This window comes from Eptesicus fuscus, chromosome 14, assembly GCF_027574615.1.
Source record: "Eptesicus fuscus isolate TK198812 chromosome 14, DD_ASM_mEF_20220401, whole genome shotgun sequence".
In the NCBI taxonomy this organism is placed as follows: Eukaryota; Metazoa; Chordata; class Mammalia; order Chiroptera; family Vespertilionidae; genus Eptesicus; species Eptesicus fuscus.
Window position 1 is genome coordinate 78906701 of NC_072486.1, and position 22063 is coordinate 78928763.

The window sequence follows — 22063 nt, forward strand, 5'->3', positions numbered from 1 at the left end:
GCCCCACATGGTCACCCTCCCCAACCTAAGGGAGGGATTCAGAATAGGGACAATTGCAGAGAAGGCCCCCTGTATGAGTTACCTCCTCCGGGGGTGCTTAGGAAGACAGGCTCTACCCAGGGGAACAGGGAGCCCACCAGCAGCAATACCTCCTGGCTGCTCATCCCCCACACCCATCCTGTGCTGACCCCATCTCTGTGGATGACCCCTGCATCTCCCATGACCTCTCTATCTGCCAGGGTTAGAAGGGGTCTCAGCTGGAAAGTGAGAAGGAGGAAGTGGCTCTGCCCACATTAGGATAATGAAACTACTTTCATTTGGAGAGAGAAAATGAAAAAAAGGGAGAAAGAAAACTCAAACCACCCCCTGGGCTCAGCTGAGCCACCTCTGCCATAGGAGCTGGCTCTGGCCCCGTGGTCTCGCCTGGCCCGGCCCGGCCCTCATTGCCTTTGCAGCCTGTGGCGTACACTTGGCCTTTATTCACACACTCTTTACATTGCTTCTTCGGGAGAACCCCAGAGTTTTCTGACTCCAGTTCCCCCGAGCTCTTCTCTCCCCACAAGGGGGATCCACAGATGGACTTCTGCTCCCTGAGCCCCGTGGGGCCAGGCTCTGGGTCAAAGACAAAGGCAGGTGGAAGAAGGTGTCCAGAGGACGGAGGAAGTGAAGACCACTCAGAAAAGGCACCGGATCTACCGGCAGTCACAAATACCTCCATCTCCCCACCTTCTCTCCTCTCCACCCCGCCACCTCCCTGGCTTCCCAGACACCTTGGTAGGAATATCCAACCCTAGAGTGGAAAGGAGATCGGCTGGAGGTCATCTGACTTTACAGGTGAGGACGCTGAGGCCCAAGTCAAGAAAGGACTGTGCAGCCCTCACAGGGGGTCAGTGCTGAGCGGGGCTAGACCAGGCTCTGCTGACCTCCAGACTCCTGCTTTTCCCTTTCTTTCTATTTACTGAGATCTTCCTTCTCTCTCTCTCTCTCTCTCTCTCTCTCTCTCTCTCTCTCTCTCTCTCTCTCCCTCTCCTTCTCTTCCCATTTTCCTCCCCTACATACCTTGAGGAAGAAAGGGAGTGGGGAGCCAGGACAGAAAAATGACAGGGTGAGGTCAGAGGACAGAGATCTGGGATCAAAGAAACTCAACAGGGTGGGGTGGAGGTGGAGCCAGGTGACACAGAACAAGGGGTGGAAGCACAGAGATGGACAAAGAGAGCTGGTCCCCAAGCCATCGGGGAGTTTATGCCTCTGCCCCCGAGTCCCTTTGCCCTAGTCCCACCGCTCCTCTCGGGCACTCCTCAGCAGTCACTTCCGTTTTTTCTTCTCCTTTGCCAGCCTGGCCTCCTCAGCCTCCTGGTCCTTGTTAAATTCTATCTTCTTCATGCCCAGTGGGGTCTTGAAGTACCAGTCCTGGGTCGGAGAAGGAGGAGGAGGAGGAGGGTAAGGGCATTGCATCTGGCCCTCGGTTCTGCCTCCTGACCTCATCCCTTCTGCCACTCGGTGAGCACCGATCGGATGGCTTGGAGAATGTGACCAGGTGTGTAGCCATCGGACACCTTGGCCAGGGCACTAATGTCCAGGCGGCTCTGGGTACCTGGACTCTCTGGGTGTGAGCATGTGCTTCCAGATCTGTGTCTGCAGTAGCCTTTTCTCCTCCCCCCGACCCCCCCCCCCCCCGGCATCCTGCTAGAGCCTTGGTTTCTTTTCGTCCCACCAGGTGCTTCAGGCCACAGTGTCAGACCCTGCGGCCTTCTCTCCTGTGCTCCCATGGCCACCTTACCACCCTGGGGGGTGCCACTGACTCAGAGGCAGGGAAGTGAGTGGCAGCTGGTGCCAGGAACAACGAAGGGTCCTAATACACAGGTGGCGCTTTCAGGTCCCACTCTTGAGGAAACCAGGTGAGCCAGTCCTGCCCACAAGTCCTTCCCTGTGACTTCTAGTTCCCTCACAGGCTGAACTCCACGGGGCAGCAGAGAGAGGGGCCCAGGGCGTGCTGCCTCGCTCTGGTGCTGGCCCACAATCCTCCCCGCTGGTGGCCCCCCGACCCCCCAAGTCTCACCTTTAGGGATTCCTCCTCCTCCCTGTGCACTGGCTCCAGCTTCGCCAGATGACCTAGGAACTCTGAGGCCACCAGGGGCCGCCTGGACAATTGTAGGAGCCGCCGCTCGGTGAGCACCGATCGGATGGCTTGGAAAATGTGACCAGATGTGTAGCCATCGGACACCTTGGCCAGGGCACTGATGTCCAGGCGGCTCTGGGTCATATGGACTCTCTGGGCGTGCAGCATATGCTTCCAGAGCACTGCAGGCATGGGGGAGGAAGTGGGGCCGAGAGGCAGCGAGCCTCTCCTCCCAGGAAGCTAGGGATCATCCCCACTCAACACCAGAAAATGAGACGGGAGGACTTAAGTGGCCAGCCCTTGTCCACAGAATCAGGCCGGGACCCAGGCCACTGGGTGGCTTGTGTAGCAGCCAGCCCTTCCAGAGCACCTGGCTGGGGAGGTGCTGCTCAGAGCAACAGTGGGGGATGGGAATACGAGAGGGGAAGCTTTGGCAGGGGTGGTCCCTGGACCCCTTCTCTGGCCTGTCCCCACATCCCCGGGACTCACCATAGCGAGAAGCGTAATCGGGCCGTGGCATGAAGAGGATCCGTTCATAGGTCCGGCACAGCCCCTTCACCTCAGCGCGCTGCGGCTGGCTAGTGGTCCCTATCAGCATGACCCGGTCCCCGGGACTCAGCAGCCGCAGGGCCTTGGTGAGGTCCTTCTTTATTCGCTTTGGGTCCATCTGCTCTGGGGAGAAGGGGTGGGAGTGGGGACATGGTGACTCATTATATGGGCTTCTAAGTCCTCAGGACACCTGTCCACACTCACAGGGACCCTGAGGGGCAGATGAGAGAGCTGTCAGTCCTGCTTTAAGAAAGAAACAAGGCAGGAGGAGGACAGGGGACTTGTCCAAGGTCACACAGTGCGTGTCACTTGGAGTGGCTTTCCAGGGGCTCAGGCTGCCCGTGCTCCCTTACCTCCTTCTCCTCTTTTGGGACCTTCTTATAGAAATTCTTCTCGGCATTTCCAATCCAGATCACTGAGGGCTGTAGGAGTCGAGCCACCTGGACAGGTCAGAGAATAGAAACCTGACATTAGTCATTCCTGGGCAAGGCTCACCTCCCCATCTGGTCCAACCCAGGGTCAGGGCCAGCCTAGGGCAGTGGTGGCCTGGGAGTTCCAGGCTCCACGGGCCACATACTGTCGACTCCACCTGCCAGCCCTTTGCACACCCATCACCCCTCAGTGTGAGCAGAGTCCTTGCCCTCCCTGGGGATTGGGGGTGGCTACATCTTTTTAAAAAATATATTTTATTGATTTTTTACAGAGAGGAAGGGAGAGGGACAGAGAGTTAGAAACATCGATTGGAGAGAAACATTGATCAGCTGCCTCTTGCACACTCCCTACTGGGTATGTGCCCGCAACCAAGGTACATGCCCTTGACCGGAATCAAACCTGGGACCCTTGAGTCCGAAGGCTGATGCTCTATCCACTGAGCCAAACTGGTTAGGGCTACATCTTAAAAGCCTTATCTCTCCTCCCCACTTCGCCCCACCTCCCCCATTTAGGGAGCTTCAGGTGTCCACAATCTCCTAGCAGTGCTTGGTAAAGACCTCACCAGCTCCTGAGCTCACACCAACTAGGCAGATGGGTGGCCTCCTGAGCATAGAGCCCACCCTGCTCTGTTGTCACAGTCTGAGAACTAGAAATGCCGAACCTTAAAGACCATATGCACTAGCATCTGCACCCCGGCCTTGCCAGGGTATTTGCCCTGCAGGTTAGCAGGTGACAGGTCGAACAGGTTGGCACCAGTTTCTGTGCACACGGCATTGACCAGCATCTTCTTCCCCATGCCGGAGGGGCCCACCAGGAGGATGGAGCGGATGAGGGGAGCCATGGAGTGTATATCAGGGGAACCTGAGAGAGAAAACAGAGGCCAGAGACAGACAGTGGGCCGTCAGGGACCTGATGGGGCACGGTGTAAGGCGAAGTCCAAGGCCTGGGGCCGAGTGGGGTGAGGTTCACATCTTGGCTGCACTGCCTCCTCCCATGGCCTGAGCAGTCCCCCAGGCAAACATGCCAAGAGCGGCAGCTCAGAGGCCTTCCAATGGCTTAGCAATCACAGTGACTACAGGTGGGTGTCAGGAGGGAGGCCTCTGCCCCTTCCAGTGTCCTTCCTGGTTCCCACGCCATCAGTTTCCACCCCTGCATTAACAAGGGGTCCAATTAAAGGTGTGGATAGCAACCTCTTTAGAAAGACACCAATCTTCTGGAAATGGGGCAGACTATGGGATGCCACCTGGAATTGAGTAAGGGGTTGGAAGTGTGGTCTCCTCAGCAGGTCAAGAGCCCACATGACTTCTGGGGTGGCCCAGGCTGGGTGTGACCTCCAACAGGGGTGGGGCCAGACAGGAGGAACCCAGTGCAGGTTCTCGGCACAGGGCATTGGAGGCCTCAGCCAGCCTCCTTCCCTCCCCAAGGCTTCCCTCCCCTAGGGCCTCTCACCAAGCCGAAGGACCGCGTACAAGGCCACGTTCTGTCGAACGTCAAACAGGGAAGGCATGGGCAACTTGTGGGCCAGACTCAGAGTGGATCCAAGATACAGGCAGTCACCTGGGGGACAGGTGGCCACCTGGTGAGTGGCATCTACTTGGGCAGGGCCAAGAGAGAGAACCACTGGAGGAGAAGGTTCACTTCAGAGGGTGGTAGTTGGCCACCAGGAAGGCCATGGCCAGGGGGCCTTGGGCACCATTCCTCAGCTGGGAGCAGGCGTGGGGGAGGGGTCTCACCAATGAAGTCCTTCAATAACACTGTCTTGCACTTCTTTATAAAGCCAAAGACAACAAGCTCTTCAAACAGAGAGGCCAGGGACCTGTCAGAGGATGGCACAGGGCCTCCCCCCGAGAAGGAAGGGACATGGAGAAAGAGATGAGTGGGGTGCTGTCACAGGCATGAGGAGAGGGGCTAAGAGGCCCTTCTGCCCCATATCCTGTGGTCAACATCAATAGTGCCACTGGACAGCCAGTGTCAGAAGGGCCTCTTAGCCCTTACCCCAACCCGAGGACCCAGAAGGCAATCTGCCCATACACAGCAGGTGCTCTGTGGGTTGGGGGGTATAAGAAGGACCAGCATCCTATAATACTCCCTCCATCAGTCTGCTCACGGCCCAAAGTTTCACCAACAGAAACCCAGTCGACTCCTCTTCCTAAAAACCACATTTAAGGTGAACATGGTCTGGGAGGAGTGGTCATCAAAGCAGCTAACATCATTGTGCTCATAACTTGCTTCAATACAGAAATGAGTGGAAAGGGACAGCTGACTTGACTTCAATGCCCCAGAGTGGAAGTCCATGGGGAGATGGCTTTGTAGGGATAGAGCTGATGAAGGCAAAGGATAGAGGGAGCATTTATAACAATACTCCACTCATATCTTATTCTGTATCATCATTTCAAATCACTTTCTTATGCTTCTGTTTGATCCTCACAGCTATCTTTTTGCAGGAGAAATACTTGATTAATAAGGACTGGGAGTCAGAGAGGTTAAATGACTTTCCTGAGGTCACACAGCAACAGAACCAGGACCAGCAGTTGGATCTATGGAAGGTCTGCTACCTGTTCGGGGTCAGATCTTTTTCCTTCTTCCTTCCAACTTTCTTCCCATTTTTTTTCTGGATAGAAACAAGCACATAGGAAATTGTCCTGTGTTCCTTGCCTCCCCCACTGTGTGCCCTCTCCTCTCCCAGCCGGGCCTCTCATCTTGCCTTCAGAGCCTTGAAGGGTCTCTCCTCCTCCCGGTCCACAGCCAGGCGCAAGTTCTTCAGCTCCTGACGCATCAGCTCATCCACCTGCAGAGACAGAAGAGAGTGTGGAGGGGCGGCCAGGGGCCGGGGAGGACAGGCAGGAGAGGTAGGGATGGAGGCAGGGGTGGAGAGGAAGACAGCAGCCTCAGAGCAGAGCCCGACGAGCACAGTGAAGGTAGCAGGTGGCCAATAACCTTCCTATGTCTTCTTTCAGAACCCTTGGCCTTGGCCTTTGTCCCTGTCCCTGCACCTGTCCACCCTCAATCCTAATCCATATTCTGCTCGCCATGAACCCTGCTCTCAACTGGCTATAAATGGGGGGAGAAGCCACAGAATGGAGTGGGTCAGCTTTCAGCTGCAGCCCTAGACCCACCCTTTAGGGTCTGTGTGAACTTGAGGAGTTGTATGGCCTCTCAGCCTCAGTTTTTTTTTCATAAGAAGCATCAGGAAAATCATGGTGCTTACCTCAGGGACCATTGGGATCATGTGATCTAATGCTCCCAAAGACACATTGTAAGAGCTCTTTAAGGGTTGGTGAAGATGATGGTGGGTGTGACCCCAGCACAGAGCCCCCCATTCCCTCACCTCTAGGCTGCAGAGGAGAGCGGGGGACCCGGAGAGGCAGAGGACAGTGGGGACCAAGATGGACTGAGATGGACTATGCAGGGAAAGCAGTGACTAGAGGAATCTATAAAGGATGAGCAAACTGGGTATGAGGAGAGGGAGGACAGAGGGTCAGAGCCCAAAGCAGCTGCAGGTTCTGGTGGGAAGAGGCCCTGAGCCAGCGTGCCCACCTGTATCCGGATCTCCTGCTCCAGTTCCTTCCTCTTCTCCGCCCGTAGGGCCTTGGGGTCATAACTCTGGTCAGGGTGTATGTGATCAGGCCGGTTCTTCCACACATCTGAGCATGGAGAGATGGACGGAGTGGAGGGCAGAGTCCCAGGTGTACTCACACAATCACAACACACTCACACACACTCACACACATGCTCACATGGGCCAGGAGCCTGTTTCAGGCTGGTCTACTTCTCTCTCACTCTGTCTCTCTCACACACATGTACACGTGGGCCAAGAACCTGACCCAGGATGGCCCCCTGTCCTCACCCAGCTACCTGGCACTGCTTCTGACACATCACAGACAGAGGCCTGATCCCAGGATTCAGACCCAAACCCATAATGACCCCACACCCTTTCCCTTTGGTATTAGCCCCTTGGCCTACACACACATACTGTCACCTCATGACCCACGTGGCACATGTCCACTTTCCCCAGGACCAAGGGTCACTCTAAGGTCCCACATGTCCTGGACAGCTTCCAGCCTTCTCTCCCCTTACTTTTATACTCCTCGTGTCCGGCATTGATCAGGGGTATAAATTTGGATGGCAACACTTTAAGCATTGGATCTGCTTCCTAGAATAGAAACACCATTTGACCTTGACCCCTTCGCCTTCACCCTTCACAAACTCTGACCCTAATTCTCACCCAGACCAGCTTTCCTACCAGAAATCCCTCAGACTTTGCTCCCCCTGCCCAATTGGTTCACACGCCCAGGAGCTGCCTTACGCCCTTCTTGGACTTGTCTTCCTTCCCTTTCTTCTTCTCCTTTTCTTTTTCTTTATTTTTGTCTTCTTTTTTAGAGCTCTCCGGGACCGGATTCTCCAGTTCCATTTTTACCTGTGACCCAGGATAAAAGATGCTTCAGAGAAGACCAAGGGCATTTTATAGGAGCAAGAGAACCCAGGCCTGTGGCTGGGGTGGACTCAGGATCCCAAGGCCTAGGGGAACTTGTGGGGTCCAGATGGCTGAGAGTCCAGAGACTTATCTGGGGTCCAGGAAGAGGGGCATCAGGTGATGAAGTGTTCTGACCAGAGTGGCTGCTCTCTCCTGGCCTGTGGGTTACTAGAGCTATAATAGTCTCACCAGACATTTCCTCTCCCTGGACAAGGGTGCCTTCTCAGAGGCAGGTACCCATCCCCCCAAGCAGTCTTCCTAACTACATATATTTCCTCCAGCCACCTCTGCCTCCATTGAGACTGACCTTGGCCGGCACCCCACCGCCACCCTCAGTTTACACTCAGTACTCTCTGTAACCTCAGACTCTATCGGCCACAGAAAATCTGCCCCACCTCCAGGGTACCTGTTCTGGAGTCTTGTCTGAGAAGATCTGGTAGGATCCACCTAAAGACTCGTCTGGATAATTAGGGAATCGGCCAGTAAGGGCACTAAGTGAACATAAGATGGTCAGAGAGATGGACAGGTGGGTGGACATATGGACGAATGGATGGGCAGGTGGAAGGGTGGGTGTATGGATGAAGAGATACATAGAGAGGAGGATGGGGAAAGATAAAGGACCAAGGAGGCTGAGGGAGAGAGGGAAGAAATAGTTAAAGAATAGAAAGGACAGATCACTCAGGGGACATTCCTGGATGCTTTCCCCGTCTTATTCTGGCATTTTCTCTTCTATTTGGGGTAATAGCAAGTCATGGTGGGGATGGTCCTGTAGTGGAGATGGTCCCTAGTTTAAGCCAATGCATTAGCAGAGTGCTGGTGGACGGGGTGAATGGAGACGAGGGCCCAGGCTAGACCAGAGGACAAGTCAGGTGTGTGGACACAGGTGAGGAGGGAAAGGGGTTGAGGATTGAGTCAGCTGAGGCTGGGGACACTGACTGGCACTCGATAAACCACTGTCGGATTTGATCCTTCATTTTCTCCCTCATATTGGGCCCCTCTGTCTCTCTGAGAGCATCGTGGGTCTTCACATTGGCGACAAGGAACTCCTCCTCTTTCTCCATCTGGCGGAATCTCCTGACATCCTTCCTGAGGTTGGCCACGGACAGGTGCTCCACCGGGTCGGGCAAGGGGATCTGGGGACATGAGGAGGGGGCCAAGGGGCTCAGGAGTGGGAGTGGGGAGGACCCGGCCCTGGGCTCACACACCTGCCCCCACGCATTCTCTACACGTGCCTCGGATGCCACCCGCACGGAACATCGGGCCTGCCTGCATCAGGAGAAATTGTTTGGTGCTGAAACTCCTCTGTGTAAATTACTCTGATAATGAGTTTGCTAGATGCATCTGGGCAGGCCCCCCTGTCCGATCCCCCAGCACACCCTCCCCTGTGAGCCTCGGCCCCAGCCCCCACCTGCACCCCCGCCCAGCGCCCGCCTTGGCAGCCTCACTCGCAGCCACTTTCCCGCCTCATTGGCTCCCAAATGTATTTTAAATATCACTGTGCGCAGAGACAATTACTGAAAACGCTGAGCTCACACTGCTGATGGGCCGGGCAGCAGGCTCATTCCTCACCCCCCCGCTGTGCCAAAGCCCCCTGCCCCTCCCCACCAAAGCCCGACCTCGGGCCTCCTGGGGGTCCAGATCATCAGCCCCCCAACAAGTCTCTGACCTCCACTCCCATGAAGCAGACCCTGACCCCTTCCTCCTTCTGAAGTCCCCAAGCCTCTTAAAGTAGCCATCCTAGCTCTGCCTCTAATCCCTCTGCCCCTACCCCCATATCAGCCAGGCCTGCATGGGCTCTGCCCACGCAAAGCCCCTCCCAGGGATCATGTCCCTTGCCCTGTCACCCTAAGTCAGAGGAGACAGACAGATTCAGGGAGTGAGGCCTGTGCACAGAGCCCGGGGTCTGCCCCCTTACCACCCACACTCCCCCATGTGCACTCTCACGCTTGCCTCATGCCGTTCACACTTAGCCCTGCTCCCTGCATGCAGAGGAGAAGCAAGTCTGGGGCCCAGAGCAAGTGGGGAGCCCATAGCCCCCCAAAAAATCCCTACTCTGTGTGAGGGGGTGTGCCCCATCCCAACTGGGGCCCTGTGACCTCTTCCCTCTGCTGGGCCCACACATGCAGCCCCTCCTCCAGCCAGGGGCACTGACATGGGGGCCAGGATACTTGGTGCTACTAACCCTCATCCACACCCATATTTGAGATTCTTCTCAGGGTTCTAGTTCAGGGAGGGTAGGGAGGAATGTGTTGGCTGTGGCTTTCCAGTCCCTCCTCAGCCAAGCCCTGAGGACCCATCAGGCCCCCTGGCATTGGCCGGCTCCCCTCCATCATGCCCACCACAGTCCTGAGTGGTGGGTGGTGTGGGCAGTGCTGGCTGTACAGGGCTGTGCTCTGGGGCTGGGACACAGAAGAATGTCCCATACACCGGCAGCCTGGGCCCCGGCCTGTGGCCAGAGGACTCACCATGCCGATGAATTCCATCTCTGTTTGCCGGTCCTGCTGAGTGTGTTTCCTCTGGAGGTAACCTTTCCACACCTGGGGGAACACACAGGCCAGCCCCTCCGCACACTGCATTTCTTCTAGGGTGTGGCTCTTGGGCTTAGCAGCTGCTCTGGAAGGTCTGGCTGGGGAAGGTTTGGGTGGGAGGTGGAGGAGGAGCTGGGGAGGTGCAGCTCGTGGACAGTTGCCACCTGAGCAGGAACAGTGTGAAACAGGTGGGGCAGGGGTGCGCCCAAGCTGTCCAGCTCCTACGCATTGCTGCCTCAGGGCCTCCCAGGAAGTCCCTCCTCCTCTCCACCCTTGAATCAGCTGTATCTTTTGAGGCACAGGTCAGAGTTCAAGTACTGCCATCTTCAAAAAGCTCTCACCACGCTCATGTCTCACAATTCCCATTGCATTTGGAATAAATACTCGATTATTTCACCCAGACACACAAACCTCAGTTCTGTAGAGACTATGGAGCTCCCCTAAACAATTCCTGCATTTTTGACACAAGGAAACTGAGGCTGGAGACGGGACGAGATCTCTCCCAGGCCCAGAGCCTGTCACTGCAGAGCTGAGACTGGGGCCAGGTTTCCTGACTCCTCACCCAGTGTTCTCCCAGGCCACCAGCCCCTCTCAGACCTGCGGACAGCCCAGTGCCAGAGGGTAGAAGGAGGGCAGAGGGAGGCAGGGCGGGCGCCTGTCCGGGCTCCTGGGAATAGCAGTGGAAAAGCCCACGATAATGCCTTTAGATTAGTATTTGTACTGGAGAACTTGAAGACTGGGATGCAGAATTTCCACACCCGTGATGTCTGGCAACAGGGACAAAGGGACTTGCTTTGGTTCCTGGGGGGAAGTGGGGCTCTGTTTTTAGGGTCACCCCCCCTCTCAAAATGCTACTTTATTGAGCCCTGAAGGCAAGGACCTCCTCCTCCATGGGGTAGCTGGACATTGGGTCGGTCACCAAATGCAGGGGCTCTGATTGGAACACTCTGCCTACTGATCAGTGATCAAAATCTATCCCGGCTGGGGGGTTGGGGGAGGGGTCAGTGGTCAACCTATGAAGGAGGTCACAGTTCTATTCCTGGTCCAGGGCGCATGTCCAGGTTGTGGGCTCACTCCCCAGTATGGGGCGTGCAGGAGGCAGCCGATCAATGATTCTTTTTCATCATTGATGTTTCTATCTCTCTCCCCCTCTCCCTTCTCTGAAATCAATAAAAATATATTTTTTTAAAAAATAATCAAAATCTGCCCACTTGGAGAGGCTATCTGTTCTCAGGGGTGATGTTTGTTAGTAGGTTGGTTTACTTCTGGGTTTTGGTAGAAAGTGGTTCCAAGTTTCCTCTCTTGGGCCAGCGGACAGAAATCTTTGAGGCATTGGGACTTGAGGGAGAAGGAGAGGAAAACCTAGCCCCGTGCCAGCCATTCTGGGCCTGCTTTGGAAAGAAAAGGCGGCAAGTGACTTCCTGTGACGAGCAGGGCCCCAGGAGTGGTGACAGCTGCAGCAGCAAAATGGCCCTTTTCTGCACTGAAATCTTCCCAGGCCCCTCCAGTGTCGTCAAGCTGGTAGCCACTATTGCCCAGCCTCGGGGCGGCCAATGAGAGAGAGGCCAGGCCCACACCCTGGGGGACAGCAGGAGCTGGGAGGCGCAGAATGGCCACCAGAACAGTCAGAAGGATGGGGAATAACCTGGGGACACAGCTGGATGCTCTGCAGTGAGCAGGACGGTGTGATTGTGTTATTTCCATGTTAAAACTGAGGGTGACCCCAGACGGCACAGACCTGGAGGACCCCTGGATCACATCAGTTCTCTTCATTATATTTCCTTTTGCCTCAGCTGCCAGGAGGGTCGGGGTATATTTTAGTGACATTTTTATTAGTCTTAAGAATTTCTAAAATGATTACCTACTCTGTTCTGCTACCTTATTATGGACCATTCTCCCCTAATTTTAATGATCCATCTGTTTCTAGGACTTTTATGGCATCCTACTTCAAGTTCTTTTTGGGGATAAGATGTAGAATAAACAAATAAGATGCATGATTATTGATTATCAAGGCCCCTAGTTTAGAGTCTAGCAGTGTGGCCACAGAACCCAAGCACCTGCACCTCTGTCATCAATTGCTAAGCTAGGGAGGCTTCCTGGAAGAGGTGACTACCTTGCCTTTCTTCCTGGACACTGGGAGGTTACCTTCTGAATGGTGATAGCTGCTTGGTTCTGATTGAACTTGTGCCACCCGCCCTCCCTCATCTTCCGATCCCGCTCCTCCTCTCTTCGAATCTCTCGAACGAAGGTGGCTCGGAGTCGGCCTTGCCTGGCCCGCTCGGCCGTTTGCAGCAGGATTATGGCATCAGTCCGGTTCATTACTGGTTCGATCTGGCCAGGGTAGAGCAAAGGAGCAGAAGATGAGGGGGGTCAGTCGGGAAATTAGGCACTGAAGGACATGCTGGGGGCATGAGCCTCCCAGGACATCTAGGCGCCCAAGTCCTGCTCCTCTGTTGGTGTTGGAAGGTCACAAGGACACAGAAGCAGCCTTGGAGGAGACTAGGGATTATCCAAAGAGCTCTCTCAGGTGGGAGCAGGGCAGGGCCTCCCTGGGTCCTGAAGGGGGGCATCTCTATTCCCGGAGCAGGGCTATGGGAGGAGTCTGAGAGTGGCCCCTTGACTTGCCTCCTGGAAGGACACTGGCTCCATTCTGGATAGGATTTCTGCCAGCATCAGCTCTCGCTCCTGCTGAATGCTGGAGTGCTCCAGCATGAAGTATTTGGGGATTGGAACCTCCAGGTCTGCCTTTGGGGCAATATGGGGGATGGAGGGTCAGGAATCAGAAGCCAGACCATTTGGCCAGTCTACTACTATTTTCAGCTGCTTACAGCGATCCTGTGTTCCTCCATGCTAGATCACTGGAGCTGGAAATTTATGGGTAACTGGCAAATCCACTTACAGTCATCCCTTTCTTCCCTGCCTGGACCCGTGGCCAGAGTTGAATTCTGGAGGATCATAGTAGCTAATGGGCAGTGGTTCCAAACCTGACTGTGCACCAGAATCAACTGGGGAGCCTTTAAAATGCCGACCCCCAGGCCTTCCCCAGACCACCACATCAGAATTGCATGGCCTGGAGAATCTGTGTTTTTTCAAGCCAGTAGCTGAATTTGATGCAGCAGGTCGGGAAACTGAGACTGCCCTGGATGGGAGCAGTGAATCATGACCTTGGAGCTGAGTAGAGGCCGGTGCAGAAGCTCCATGCTCTGGAACCTGCTGGCACAGTCAGATCACCTGAGGGTCTTATTAAAATGCAAGTACAGATGAGGAGGTTTGGGGTGAGGCCTCCAGAGTCTGCATTTCTGATGAGCTGCTAGGTGGTGCTGATGCTGCTGGTTCATGGGCTACACTTTGAGGAGCAAGCTTCTAGAGGACTCTTTACTGATCCCTCCCCCAGTTTCTGAAGGCCTTCTCCCCGATCCTTGATCCATCTGCTTGACCTCCCTCCCTTCCTTACAGAGGCCCCAGGGGTGTCCGAAGGAGGTCAAGACCAGTCCCACCCCCACCCCACCCGCCGCTGGTGTGGGTGTGGCACCACATCGCCCACGCACAGGGGTGAGCCCGAGGTCCCGCAGCACGTGGTCCAGGCAGTGCCACTCGCACAGGTCTACCCGCACCATCTCATCCTTGAGCTCCAGCACACGGCCCGCCACGCTGTCCAGCAGGCGCCGCAGCAGCCGCCGCTTCTGCGGCTGCACCATCTGGTCATAGAGAGTGTCGAACCCGCGCAGCAGCCCCAGGTAGTACAGGTAGAGCGATGAGAGCCTGTACTGGAAGGACTGCCACTCCCGGGTGGGCACGGGTTGGAGCAGGGGCTGCTCTTGGTCCAGTAGCTCTTGCAAGGTCACGTGGGAGGAGTCCCAGAGGCGTTGGTAAGATCTGGAGAGAAGGCAGTGTGCACTGGAGTGCTCTGGGCATCAGAGACATGGGAACAGGGGTTGCAGGGGTGCTGCCGAGCCTTTCAAGGCGTGTGAACTCAGGTTCCGGAAGGTGTGATGTTAGGGTTACTCACAGTGGAGCTCAGTGAAGTGAGGGGTCCTCAGGGGAAGGAGATGGCAGCTACAGTGAGCACACTGGGGCTTAGAGGTGTGAGGTTGGGGTCACTAGAGGAATGAAGAGTGGCATGGCTCTTAGGGGCTCCCTATAAGGAAGAGGCCCTTTGGGGATGGCAACATTTGGTCCGCCCAGAGTGGGGGTGCAGCGCAGAGATCTGCAGTGCTCCAGGACGGTGGGTGGGGAGTGGGGTGAGGGGGGAGTGAAGAGGATGGTCCCTTCCCCAGAGCAGAGCCCTGGCTCTGGATTTCATAGTCCAAGAGATGTCTGAAGAGCAAAAGCTGACCACAGACTGGAGCAACCGGGATGCTGAGTGAGAATCAGGGGCCCTGGCCCAGCATGACCACCCCCACCAGTCCTTCTCCCTGTCCAGCGGCCCCAGCCTGATGGGATCTTGAGCAGGAGGCAGCTTGCTCTTTGCTCTCCCAGCTCTGGGGGCTCCACTCCAGCCCCAACTTACCCCTCAGACATGGTGCCCACTCCTCACGCTGCCCTTGGTGAGCTGGTCATGGAATCCACAGAAGCCCTGTGGTTCCACTCTGCTTGCACCCCCAGAACAGCCCAGTTTTAAGGGTTCTGTCCCATTGTCTCCATGTTCTAAGCCTGGAGGGTGCACAATTGGGGACACATCACAGAGGACATTCTGGAGGCAGCACTCTGAGGGGAGGCAGGCTCCCTTGCAGCAAGCCCTGGAAAGTCAGGGCAGAGTGTGGGGTCAGCTGTGGCTACTTCTCTTGTGAGGATCAAATAAAAGAATGGTCTCTGTTTGCAATCACCCTGTGACTTCGAGGCTCTGGTGAATATTAGTCCTGAAGGTATTACTCCAGCTGGAGGAACCCTATACCCCTTAATGCAGACCCAGCTCATTCTGCTGTGCGACTGTCCTGGAGGTTCAGCAGACCATTCTTCAGAAAAGACAAAACATTATGTCCTGACTCTGGTCAGCTGGTGGTTGCCTTTTAGGCTCAGTATTAAGTAGGGACTTAAAATTAAATACATACGTAAGGCACAGGGCAAAGGATGGGGGGAGAAGGGAGGCAGCAGCAAGGAGGAGCCAGAGATGAGTTCTCAGGCATTAGTACCTGAGGATCTTGTCAAAATGCAGGTTTCAATTCCACAGTCTGAGGTAGGCCTGAGAGTCTGCATTCCTGACAAGCTCCCAGCCATGCAGACACTGCCAGTCTCTGAATGGTACCTGGAGTAGCAAGGTAGGAGCCGGGAAAAGCCGAGGCTCAGGGGCCAGGTCTGTGCCTGCCGCTTCTAGCTGTGAAACCCAAGCGTGGATCATTAGTTCTCATGTCAGGGCACCTCCATGTGAGTCTCTTCATATGAGAAGATGTGTGTGAAGGCAGCCACTGTCGCACAGAGCCTCCTGAGCACGTGGAGTTGAAGGCGATGAGCTGAGTCTATCCAGTCACAAAGAGAACATGGGGGATTTGGACTTAGTCACTGACTCCCACCCCTCCACTCCACCTCTCCGAGCTTGGGACAGCATTTATGGGTCACATGCCCACAAGCTGGAGCAGAGGCTGAATGAGAGAGAAAAGATACAATCGTTTTTCTTGAGATATTAATGTTTATTGCATGTAACATATTTAAGATAGTTTTTCTTAAAATAAAAAAAAACTGGAATAGCACAGGAGGAATTTCAGGCCCAGAGAGGGCATGATGAAAACCGCTGGCAGTAGCTGGAGGATTCCGAATCCAGCCCCAAGTCCGACATCAGCTCACTGCCGATGAGAACATTTTTCACATGTGCTCATGGGGTACACCCAGAAAGCAATAATAAAAAAAAAAAAAAGGATTTAAGTAAGTGTTACAATTCCACTTTAGTGGCCATCAAAAGTGACAATACCTGCCCTGGCTGGGTGACTCAGTTAGTTGAGCGTCATCCTATGCATTGAGAGGTGGTTGGTTAAATTCCTGGTTAGAGCACATGACCAGGTTGTGGGCTCATGCAGGAGGCAGCTGATCAATATTTCTCTCTCTCTCTCTCTCTCCCCCCCTCTTCCTCCCCTTCTTTCTAAAATCAATAAAAACATATTTAAAAAAAAAAAAAAAAAGAGCCGAAACCGGTTTGGCTCAGTGGATAGAGCGTCGGCCTGAGGACTCAAGGGACCCAGGTTCGATTCTGGTCAAGGGCATGTACCTTGGTTGCGGGCACATCCCCAGTAGGGGGGTGTGCAAGAGGCAGCTGATCGATGTTTCTCTCTCATCGATGTTTCTAACTCTCTATCCCTCTCTCTTCCTCTCTGTAAAAAATCAATAAAATATATTTTTTTTTAAAAAAGAGGGGGGAAAGTGATAATACGCTTGTCCCAAATCACACCTCAACTTCACATGTCCATTTTTGAAATCACCACTGTGCATGAGAGCAGTTCACCCTTTATTTAGCTTAGGCCCCAGGTCACTTGTAGCTGGTGTACTTGGTGACAACCTTGGTGCCCTCAGACACAGTGTGCTTGGCCAGCTCCCCAGGCAGCAGCAGGCGCACTGCCGTCTGGACTTCCCGGGACGTCAGTGTGGTTCGGCCTGAGCACTGGGCCAGTCGGGTGGCCTCGCCAGCCAGCCGCTCAAACACGTCATTCACAAGTGAGTTCATGATGCTCATTGCCTTGGAAGAGATGCCGATGTCAGGGTGCACCTGGATAAACAGCAGGACTGCTTTAACCAGGAAGCTCTGCCTGATGCCCCAGCCCCAGGTTGGGGACGCAGGACTACGGCCACCTCACCAGCCTCTTCCCAGAAGCCAAGAGACATGGAAATAGGGATTCATTTTTATACTACTGTTTCCAAGTTAAAAAGAAATGGTTTGTCCCAACCGGAAGAGGTAACACTATCAGGTTCTGTATAAGCACATGTCAGCATCTATCTTTAAAAAAAAATCTATATTGTTGGAAGCACTACATATGTCCCCCTCCCCCCCATTGACCTCTTCTAGCCCATCCCTGCCCCTCAGCATCTGTCTTTAACAAATGGAATCAGTTACACAGCACTTTGCTTTTTCCATTGAATGCATTTGCATAGTGTTTTGGGGTTTTTTTGCATAGTGTTTCATAGTGTGGAGGAATCATAGCTTATATCTCCACTCCTCTTTTAATGGACATTTTGGGGGTTTTGTTTTCTTGCTACCAGTGTTATAGTAAATATGCAACTTTGGACACTGTGCAAGCATACAGAAGGTTATTCCTAGAGACGACACTGCCAAGTCAAAGGGTGTGTGACTTAACTTGGAGATTGTTGTTACCAAATTACCTGCCAGACAGCACACCTATGTGACCCAATCTCAGCACCAGATGAGAGGAGTCAGGACACCCAGGTTCTGTGGCTAGACTGACTCATTCTGTCACCTCAAATAAGGCACTTTCCTCAGCCTCAGTTTCCTCTTCTATCACACGGGATATTTTTATTTTTTTAAATATATTTTTTATTGATTTCAGAGAGGAAAGGAGAGGGAGAGATAGAAACATCAATGATGAGAGAGAATCATTGATCGGCTGCCTCCTGTATGCCCTACACTGGGGATTGAGCCCACAACCCGGGCATGTGCCCTGACCAGGAATCGAACCAGTTGGCTGAGCCCCACCAGCTGGGCTATCACACAAGATTTTTAACTAGGTGATCTCTAGTAAGACAAACGGTGGGGACCTGATGGAATCCTAAAATATGAGTAGGCAGACATTAAGTGTTTCTCTGTAAAGTGGGAGGTAAGTAACTCCCCAGTGATATACATCAAGCCATTGGTGGAGACAGAACTAGACGCCTCTGGTTACCACTGACAACAGGAAATCTGAGCCCAAACGAGGCTGGTTGAGCCTAAACCCCTGATGTCTCATTAGATCCCATTCTCCTCAGGGTTGCCGGTGAGGGTTAAGTCGAGGCTCCCCCCACTGAAGGGTTTTTCGGTGTGTGGGCAATTCACTCAGCAGCTCTCCTCTGCAAGGCCAGTCCTGGCCCAGCTCTTCCCTCACAATATTTGAGCCCCAGTTAGGCTAAGCTGCAGGACTCACTAATACCTGCTCCCGCACACACTTGCTTCAGGACACTGGAGTGTGTCCTCCGGAGCTACCCTTTGGCCACCCCACCCCACCCTTCCCAGAGACCAGGGTGTCAGATCACTAAAACCGCCAATGGCTGGAGACAGGCTCCACCTCTGGGTAAGAACCTTCGGCAGATTGCAGAGACCTGGGCAGGCAACAGAGCTCCCCTGCCTCCTCCTGTTCCGCAGAGGCTTTGAGGCCAGTTGTCTGGATCCTCCAGACACACTGGTTGTTGGGTTCCCTTGGTGCCTCCAAATGTTTGTCAGCATGCGAGTCCTAGGATAGGTGCTTCTCAGAGGCACGCCGGTGTGCTGCCTGGATAGAGGACACCTGTGGCTTCGGGGTGGGACCAGCAGGAAGCATTCAAGGGGCTTGGCTAGAGCTGCTGCTGTCAGGTCCTGTGACTCAGTGAACCCACTGAGCCTGTATGCACCTCAGGTGGACCCACCCCTTAGCTCCACAAAGACAGTGCCACTTGTATGGAAGGCCTTTCCCAAGACCTGAGTTCACGCAAAGTGCTCCTCGCTCTACCGGCACCAACTGGAACTTGTTTGCACCATAATGTGTTTGGCACCTGAGAGGTCAATCACCTTCAGCCCACCACTTTCTCGTGGTCTTCTCTTTTAATTTTGTGCCACCTAACATTCCGCATAATCATCTTGTCTGTCCAAAAGCCCTGTAAGCTTCTGGATTGTGGTGGGGAGCATGCCTTAAACATCCCCTGCACACCACAGGTGCATGATCTCCTGAGAGGGTTAGAGACCTCCAAGATCAAGTTCAACTGCCTCTAGAACTAAACCGAGTCCTGACTCTCAGTGCAGCACCACCCTTCCAACTCTTTGCCAGTACATTCCACATACACACTAACTCCCAGCCCTCACCTGCTTTAGCACCTGGTAGATATACATTGAGTAGGTTTCTTTGCACCTGCTACGCTTTCTGGACTTCATCCTGGAACTGCGGCCCTTTCCACCTCCAGATTGCTGCTGCTGTCCATGCCCTGTGTCATCCTCCTCCATGCAGCTGCCTCCTGCTGGTTGAGGCTACTTTTTATGAAGAGGGTAGCAGCCAGCCAGGTGGGGGTAGGGACCAGAACATGGGATGAAGGGGTGGGGCTTGGCCCAATCCTATCCAGAACATGCTCTAGTGGTCGGCAAACTCATTAGTCAACAGAGCCAAATATCAACAGTACAACGATTGAAATTTCTTTTGAGAGCCAAATTTTCTAAACTTAAACTTCTTCTAACGCCACTTCTTCAAAATAGACTCGCCTAGGCCGTGGTATTTTGTGGAAGAGCCACACTCTAGGGGCCAAAGAGCCGCATGTGGCTCGCGAGCCGCAGTTTGCCGACCACGGCTCTAGGTTATTCTTGAAAGAGACATCTCCTCTCCCCCAAGTGATTCCCTGTCTCTGAATAAGAAACCCTCCACCAGCCCGTTCCTCCAGCACCATCCCCCAACGTATCACACCTATTAGAGTTCACACACCATCAAACAGCCACACAATCACCCAGCACCCACTGTGCTCCGCATGGCTCAGTGCTGGGGGAGAGTTGGAAGGGACACAGGCATACTGTCCCCAGAAAACCTGGCAATTACAGGGGAAGACACAGGACTGGTTCACATTGAACAATAAAAGAAGTCAGCCGGCTAAAGTGTGTGGTGGGGACAGAGTTCAGAAAACTTAGTGCGGGCTGCAGTAGCCAGAGAAGGCTTCAAAGAACAAATGGGGATTTGCAGCTGGTCTTGTAGGATGAGTACAATTCACTGGGGAGGAGGGAGGGGAGTGTAATTGGGAAGAATGTGGGAAAGATAAAGTGTGAAAAGCAGAGTGGAATCAACGTGTGTGGAGCGCAGTGAGGCTGGACTGAGGCAGAGGATGCAGCGGGAAATCACAGCCAGGAGACCTGGAGGAGCCGGGGGAGAGAAACACTGGATGAGGTGGGGTTCCTGTGGAAGGTAGTTGCAAATGGAAGGGAAGGAAAAGGCAGCTGTTATATGGAGTTATTTGTCTCACTTTTCCTGGCTGGTGTGGCTCAGTGATTGAGCATCAACCCATGAACCAGAAGGTCACAGTTTGGTTCCCAGTCAGGGCACATGCCCAGGGTGCAGGCGCAATCCCCAGTGCGGGGTGTGCAGGAGGCAGCCGGTCAATGATTTTCTCGTCATTGATGTTTCTCTCCCTCTCCCTCCCTCTCTAAAATCAATAAAATACATATATAAAACACACACACACACACAAACATATTAAAAAAAACAAACTTGTCTCACTTTGAATGCTATGATTAAAGGAACCTGAAGCCACTTGAAAAGCACAGGCTGTGGGGAAAGATGTTGCGGCTCAGGAAGAGGCGGGAAGCCGGTGAAGACAAGCACCACCTGCCCGTGGGTGGAAACAAACCCGAGCCAGCATCCCTGCACTAGACTCACCCCTCACTCAGTTCCCAGCATCTGGCTACCTCTTACATGCTAACGTTTGAGAGGACTAGGAGGCCAATTCTTTTTCTTTCTGCAAGCTTTATTGTTTCCAGAGTGGTTAAAAGAATGGCTCAGGCAAAAGCCAGACGAGAGGGGGATGCAGAGGGGCCCCTCAAAGGCCTCTGGGCTCCAGAGGTCCTAGTCTGCTTGCAGGGAGCCTTTGGAAGAGATACTCACCCAGCCTGGGGCTGACCAGCCTGCAGAGGTTAGTCAGGTGGCCGCCCATCTTCTTTATGGTTTCATCTTCTCATCCAGGAAGTGCTTTTCCAGGAAGTCAGGGATGAGGGTCTATACAGGAAGGACCCAGGGCCTGCAGACCTACAGGGCCTGGTTCAGGCTCCTCTTCAAGGCCATGGCGGCCTCCCGGGTGTACTGAGTTTTGCCCCACTCATCTTGGGAAGGCTTCAACATGTCCTAGAAGGGAATCTGCCCCTGCGCTGGTTTTGCATCTTTAAGAGATGCTCAGCACCCTCGTGCTTCTTTTCTGCCAACTTGCGCAAGAAGTGGCCCATGCCCTCCAGAGCCACATTGTGGTGGTCCAAATAGAAGCTCAGAGAGAGGTAGGTGTAGGAGGCCCACAGATGCAGGTTGACCAGGCGGTTGACAGCAGCCTTCACCTCAGTGGAAGAACACTGACGACTTAGGGAGCTCATGGTTGTTTGGCAATAAGAAGTTAAGGTAATAATAATAATTAAAACAAAAAACAAAAAGCAGTGTTGGCTGGTTTCGAAGGCTGAGGATGGCTGAGGTGGTTCCGGAGGTGGGGACTGGAAAAGACATAGGGTGGTTGAAGACTGGAAGAAGGGCCGTCCCTGGGTTTGTTCCCTCCAAACTTTGAAGCAAGAGACAGATCCAGGACCACTGAGGGCACTGTCAGGAGGCCAATGCTTACCCCACAATAAGGCACTGCTATTTTTAGGCATTTGCAGAAATACCTACTTGGTGAGCTTTTTAAGCATTCATAAACGTTTTGAGATTGGCTTTTCTTTTGCATAGTCAAGCCAACTTTCCTCCAGCTCTGAAGCCCCCATCCCTTCACACCTCAGGTACTTGGCACAGGGACCCAGCGACTTACAGGGCTGTTATATAACCCAGCCCTCCTTGGCCGAAGCAGCAAGAGCTCCCAGCTCCACAGCTTATCATGCTTCCCCACAGCTCACTCTTGATACCATTCCCTCCGGAATCCAGTCTCTGGATACTCGACCAATGACAGGCCACTTTGCTTTGGACCCCACTTAGGGCACAAAGCAGCAAAGCCAGGCCCCTTGGGGCCCGTGGGTGGAGTAGGAGTCCTAGCTTCTCCTCTGGCCTCGGCACCTTGAGCTACACCTTCTCACCTGCCGCTCACTTACTGTACCTCTGCCCAGGGCTACTCTTAGGCTTCATGGCCATC

The 22063-nt window shown here is 53.9% G+C and overlaps 2 protein-coding genes across 3 annotated transcripts; both read right to left on the minus strand.

Annotated features, from left to right (window-relative positions):
• Positions 1–379: 379 nt before the first annotated feature.
• IQCA1L (IQ motif containing with AAA domain 1 like) lies at positions 380–14654 on the minus strand. 2 transcript variants are annotated; one of them, XM_054726259.1, is made up of 19 exons: positions 14613–14654; positions 13651–13978; positions 12728–12847; positions 12248–12433; positions 10040–10111; positions 8511–8707; positions 7981–8065; positions 7407–7517; positions 7178–7253; positions 6638–6744; positions 5805–5888; positions 5656–5711; positions 4834–4916; positions 4550–4657; positions 3762–3961; positions 3022–3108; positions 2609–2786; positions 2060–2301; positions 380–1410 (listed from the first exon to the last, which is right to left on the minus strand). In XM_054726259.1, exons 1-19 carry the CDS (start codon positions 14621–14623, stop codon positions 1306–1308), a joined length of 2436 nt encoding a protein of 811 aa, XP_054582234.1. In that variant the 5' UTR covers positions 14624–14654; the 3' UTR covers positions 380–1305. The 2 variants fall into 2 exon arrangements, with proteins under 2 accessions (XP_054582234.1, XP_054582235.1); XM_054726260.1 differs by having other exon boundaries at positions 381–1410; positions 13717–13978.
• Positions 14655–16303: 1649 nt separating this feature from the next.
• On the minus strand, positions 16304–21323 carry LOC114228786 (histone H2B type 2-K1). Its single transcript, XM_028135557.2, has 3 exons — positions 21140–21323; positions 19074–19222; positions 16304–16796 (listed from the first exon to the last, which is right to left on the minus strand). The coding sequence occupies exons 1-3, from the start codon at positions 21321–21323 to the stop codon at positions 16560–16562; spliced, it is 570 nt and encodes a 189-aa protein (XP_027991358.2). The 3' UTR covers positions 16304–16559.
• Between the last annotated feature and the right edge of the window lie 740 nt (positions 21324–22063).

Bases quoted from the DNA above. Each gene is read 5' to 3' on its own strand.
- IQCA1L (XM_054726259.1), bottom strand. The intron at 12,848-13,650 runs GTGCGTGGGCGA...ATTGCCCCAAAG, and splicing joins GGGACCTCGGGCTCACCCCT to GCAGACCTGGAGGTTCCAAT. The intron at 7,518-7,980 runs GTACCCTGGAGG...CCTGGGTCACAG, and splicing joins CAGACAAGACTCCAGAACAG to GTAAAAATGGAACTGGAGAA.
- LOC114228786 (XM_028135557.2), bottom strand. From the start codon at position 21,323: ATGAGCTCCCTAAGTCGTCAGTGTTCTTCCACTGAGGTGAAGGCTGCT. The intron at 19,223-21,139 runs GTGCTGAGCATC...CTCAACCAGCAG, and splicing joins GGCAGAAAAGAAGCACGAGG to GAGGCAGCTGCATGGAGGAG. The intron at 16,797-19,073 runs GTGAGGGCTGGG...CTGTTTATCCAG, and splicing joins TCTACCAGGTGCTAAAGCAG to GTGCACCCTGACATCGGCAT.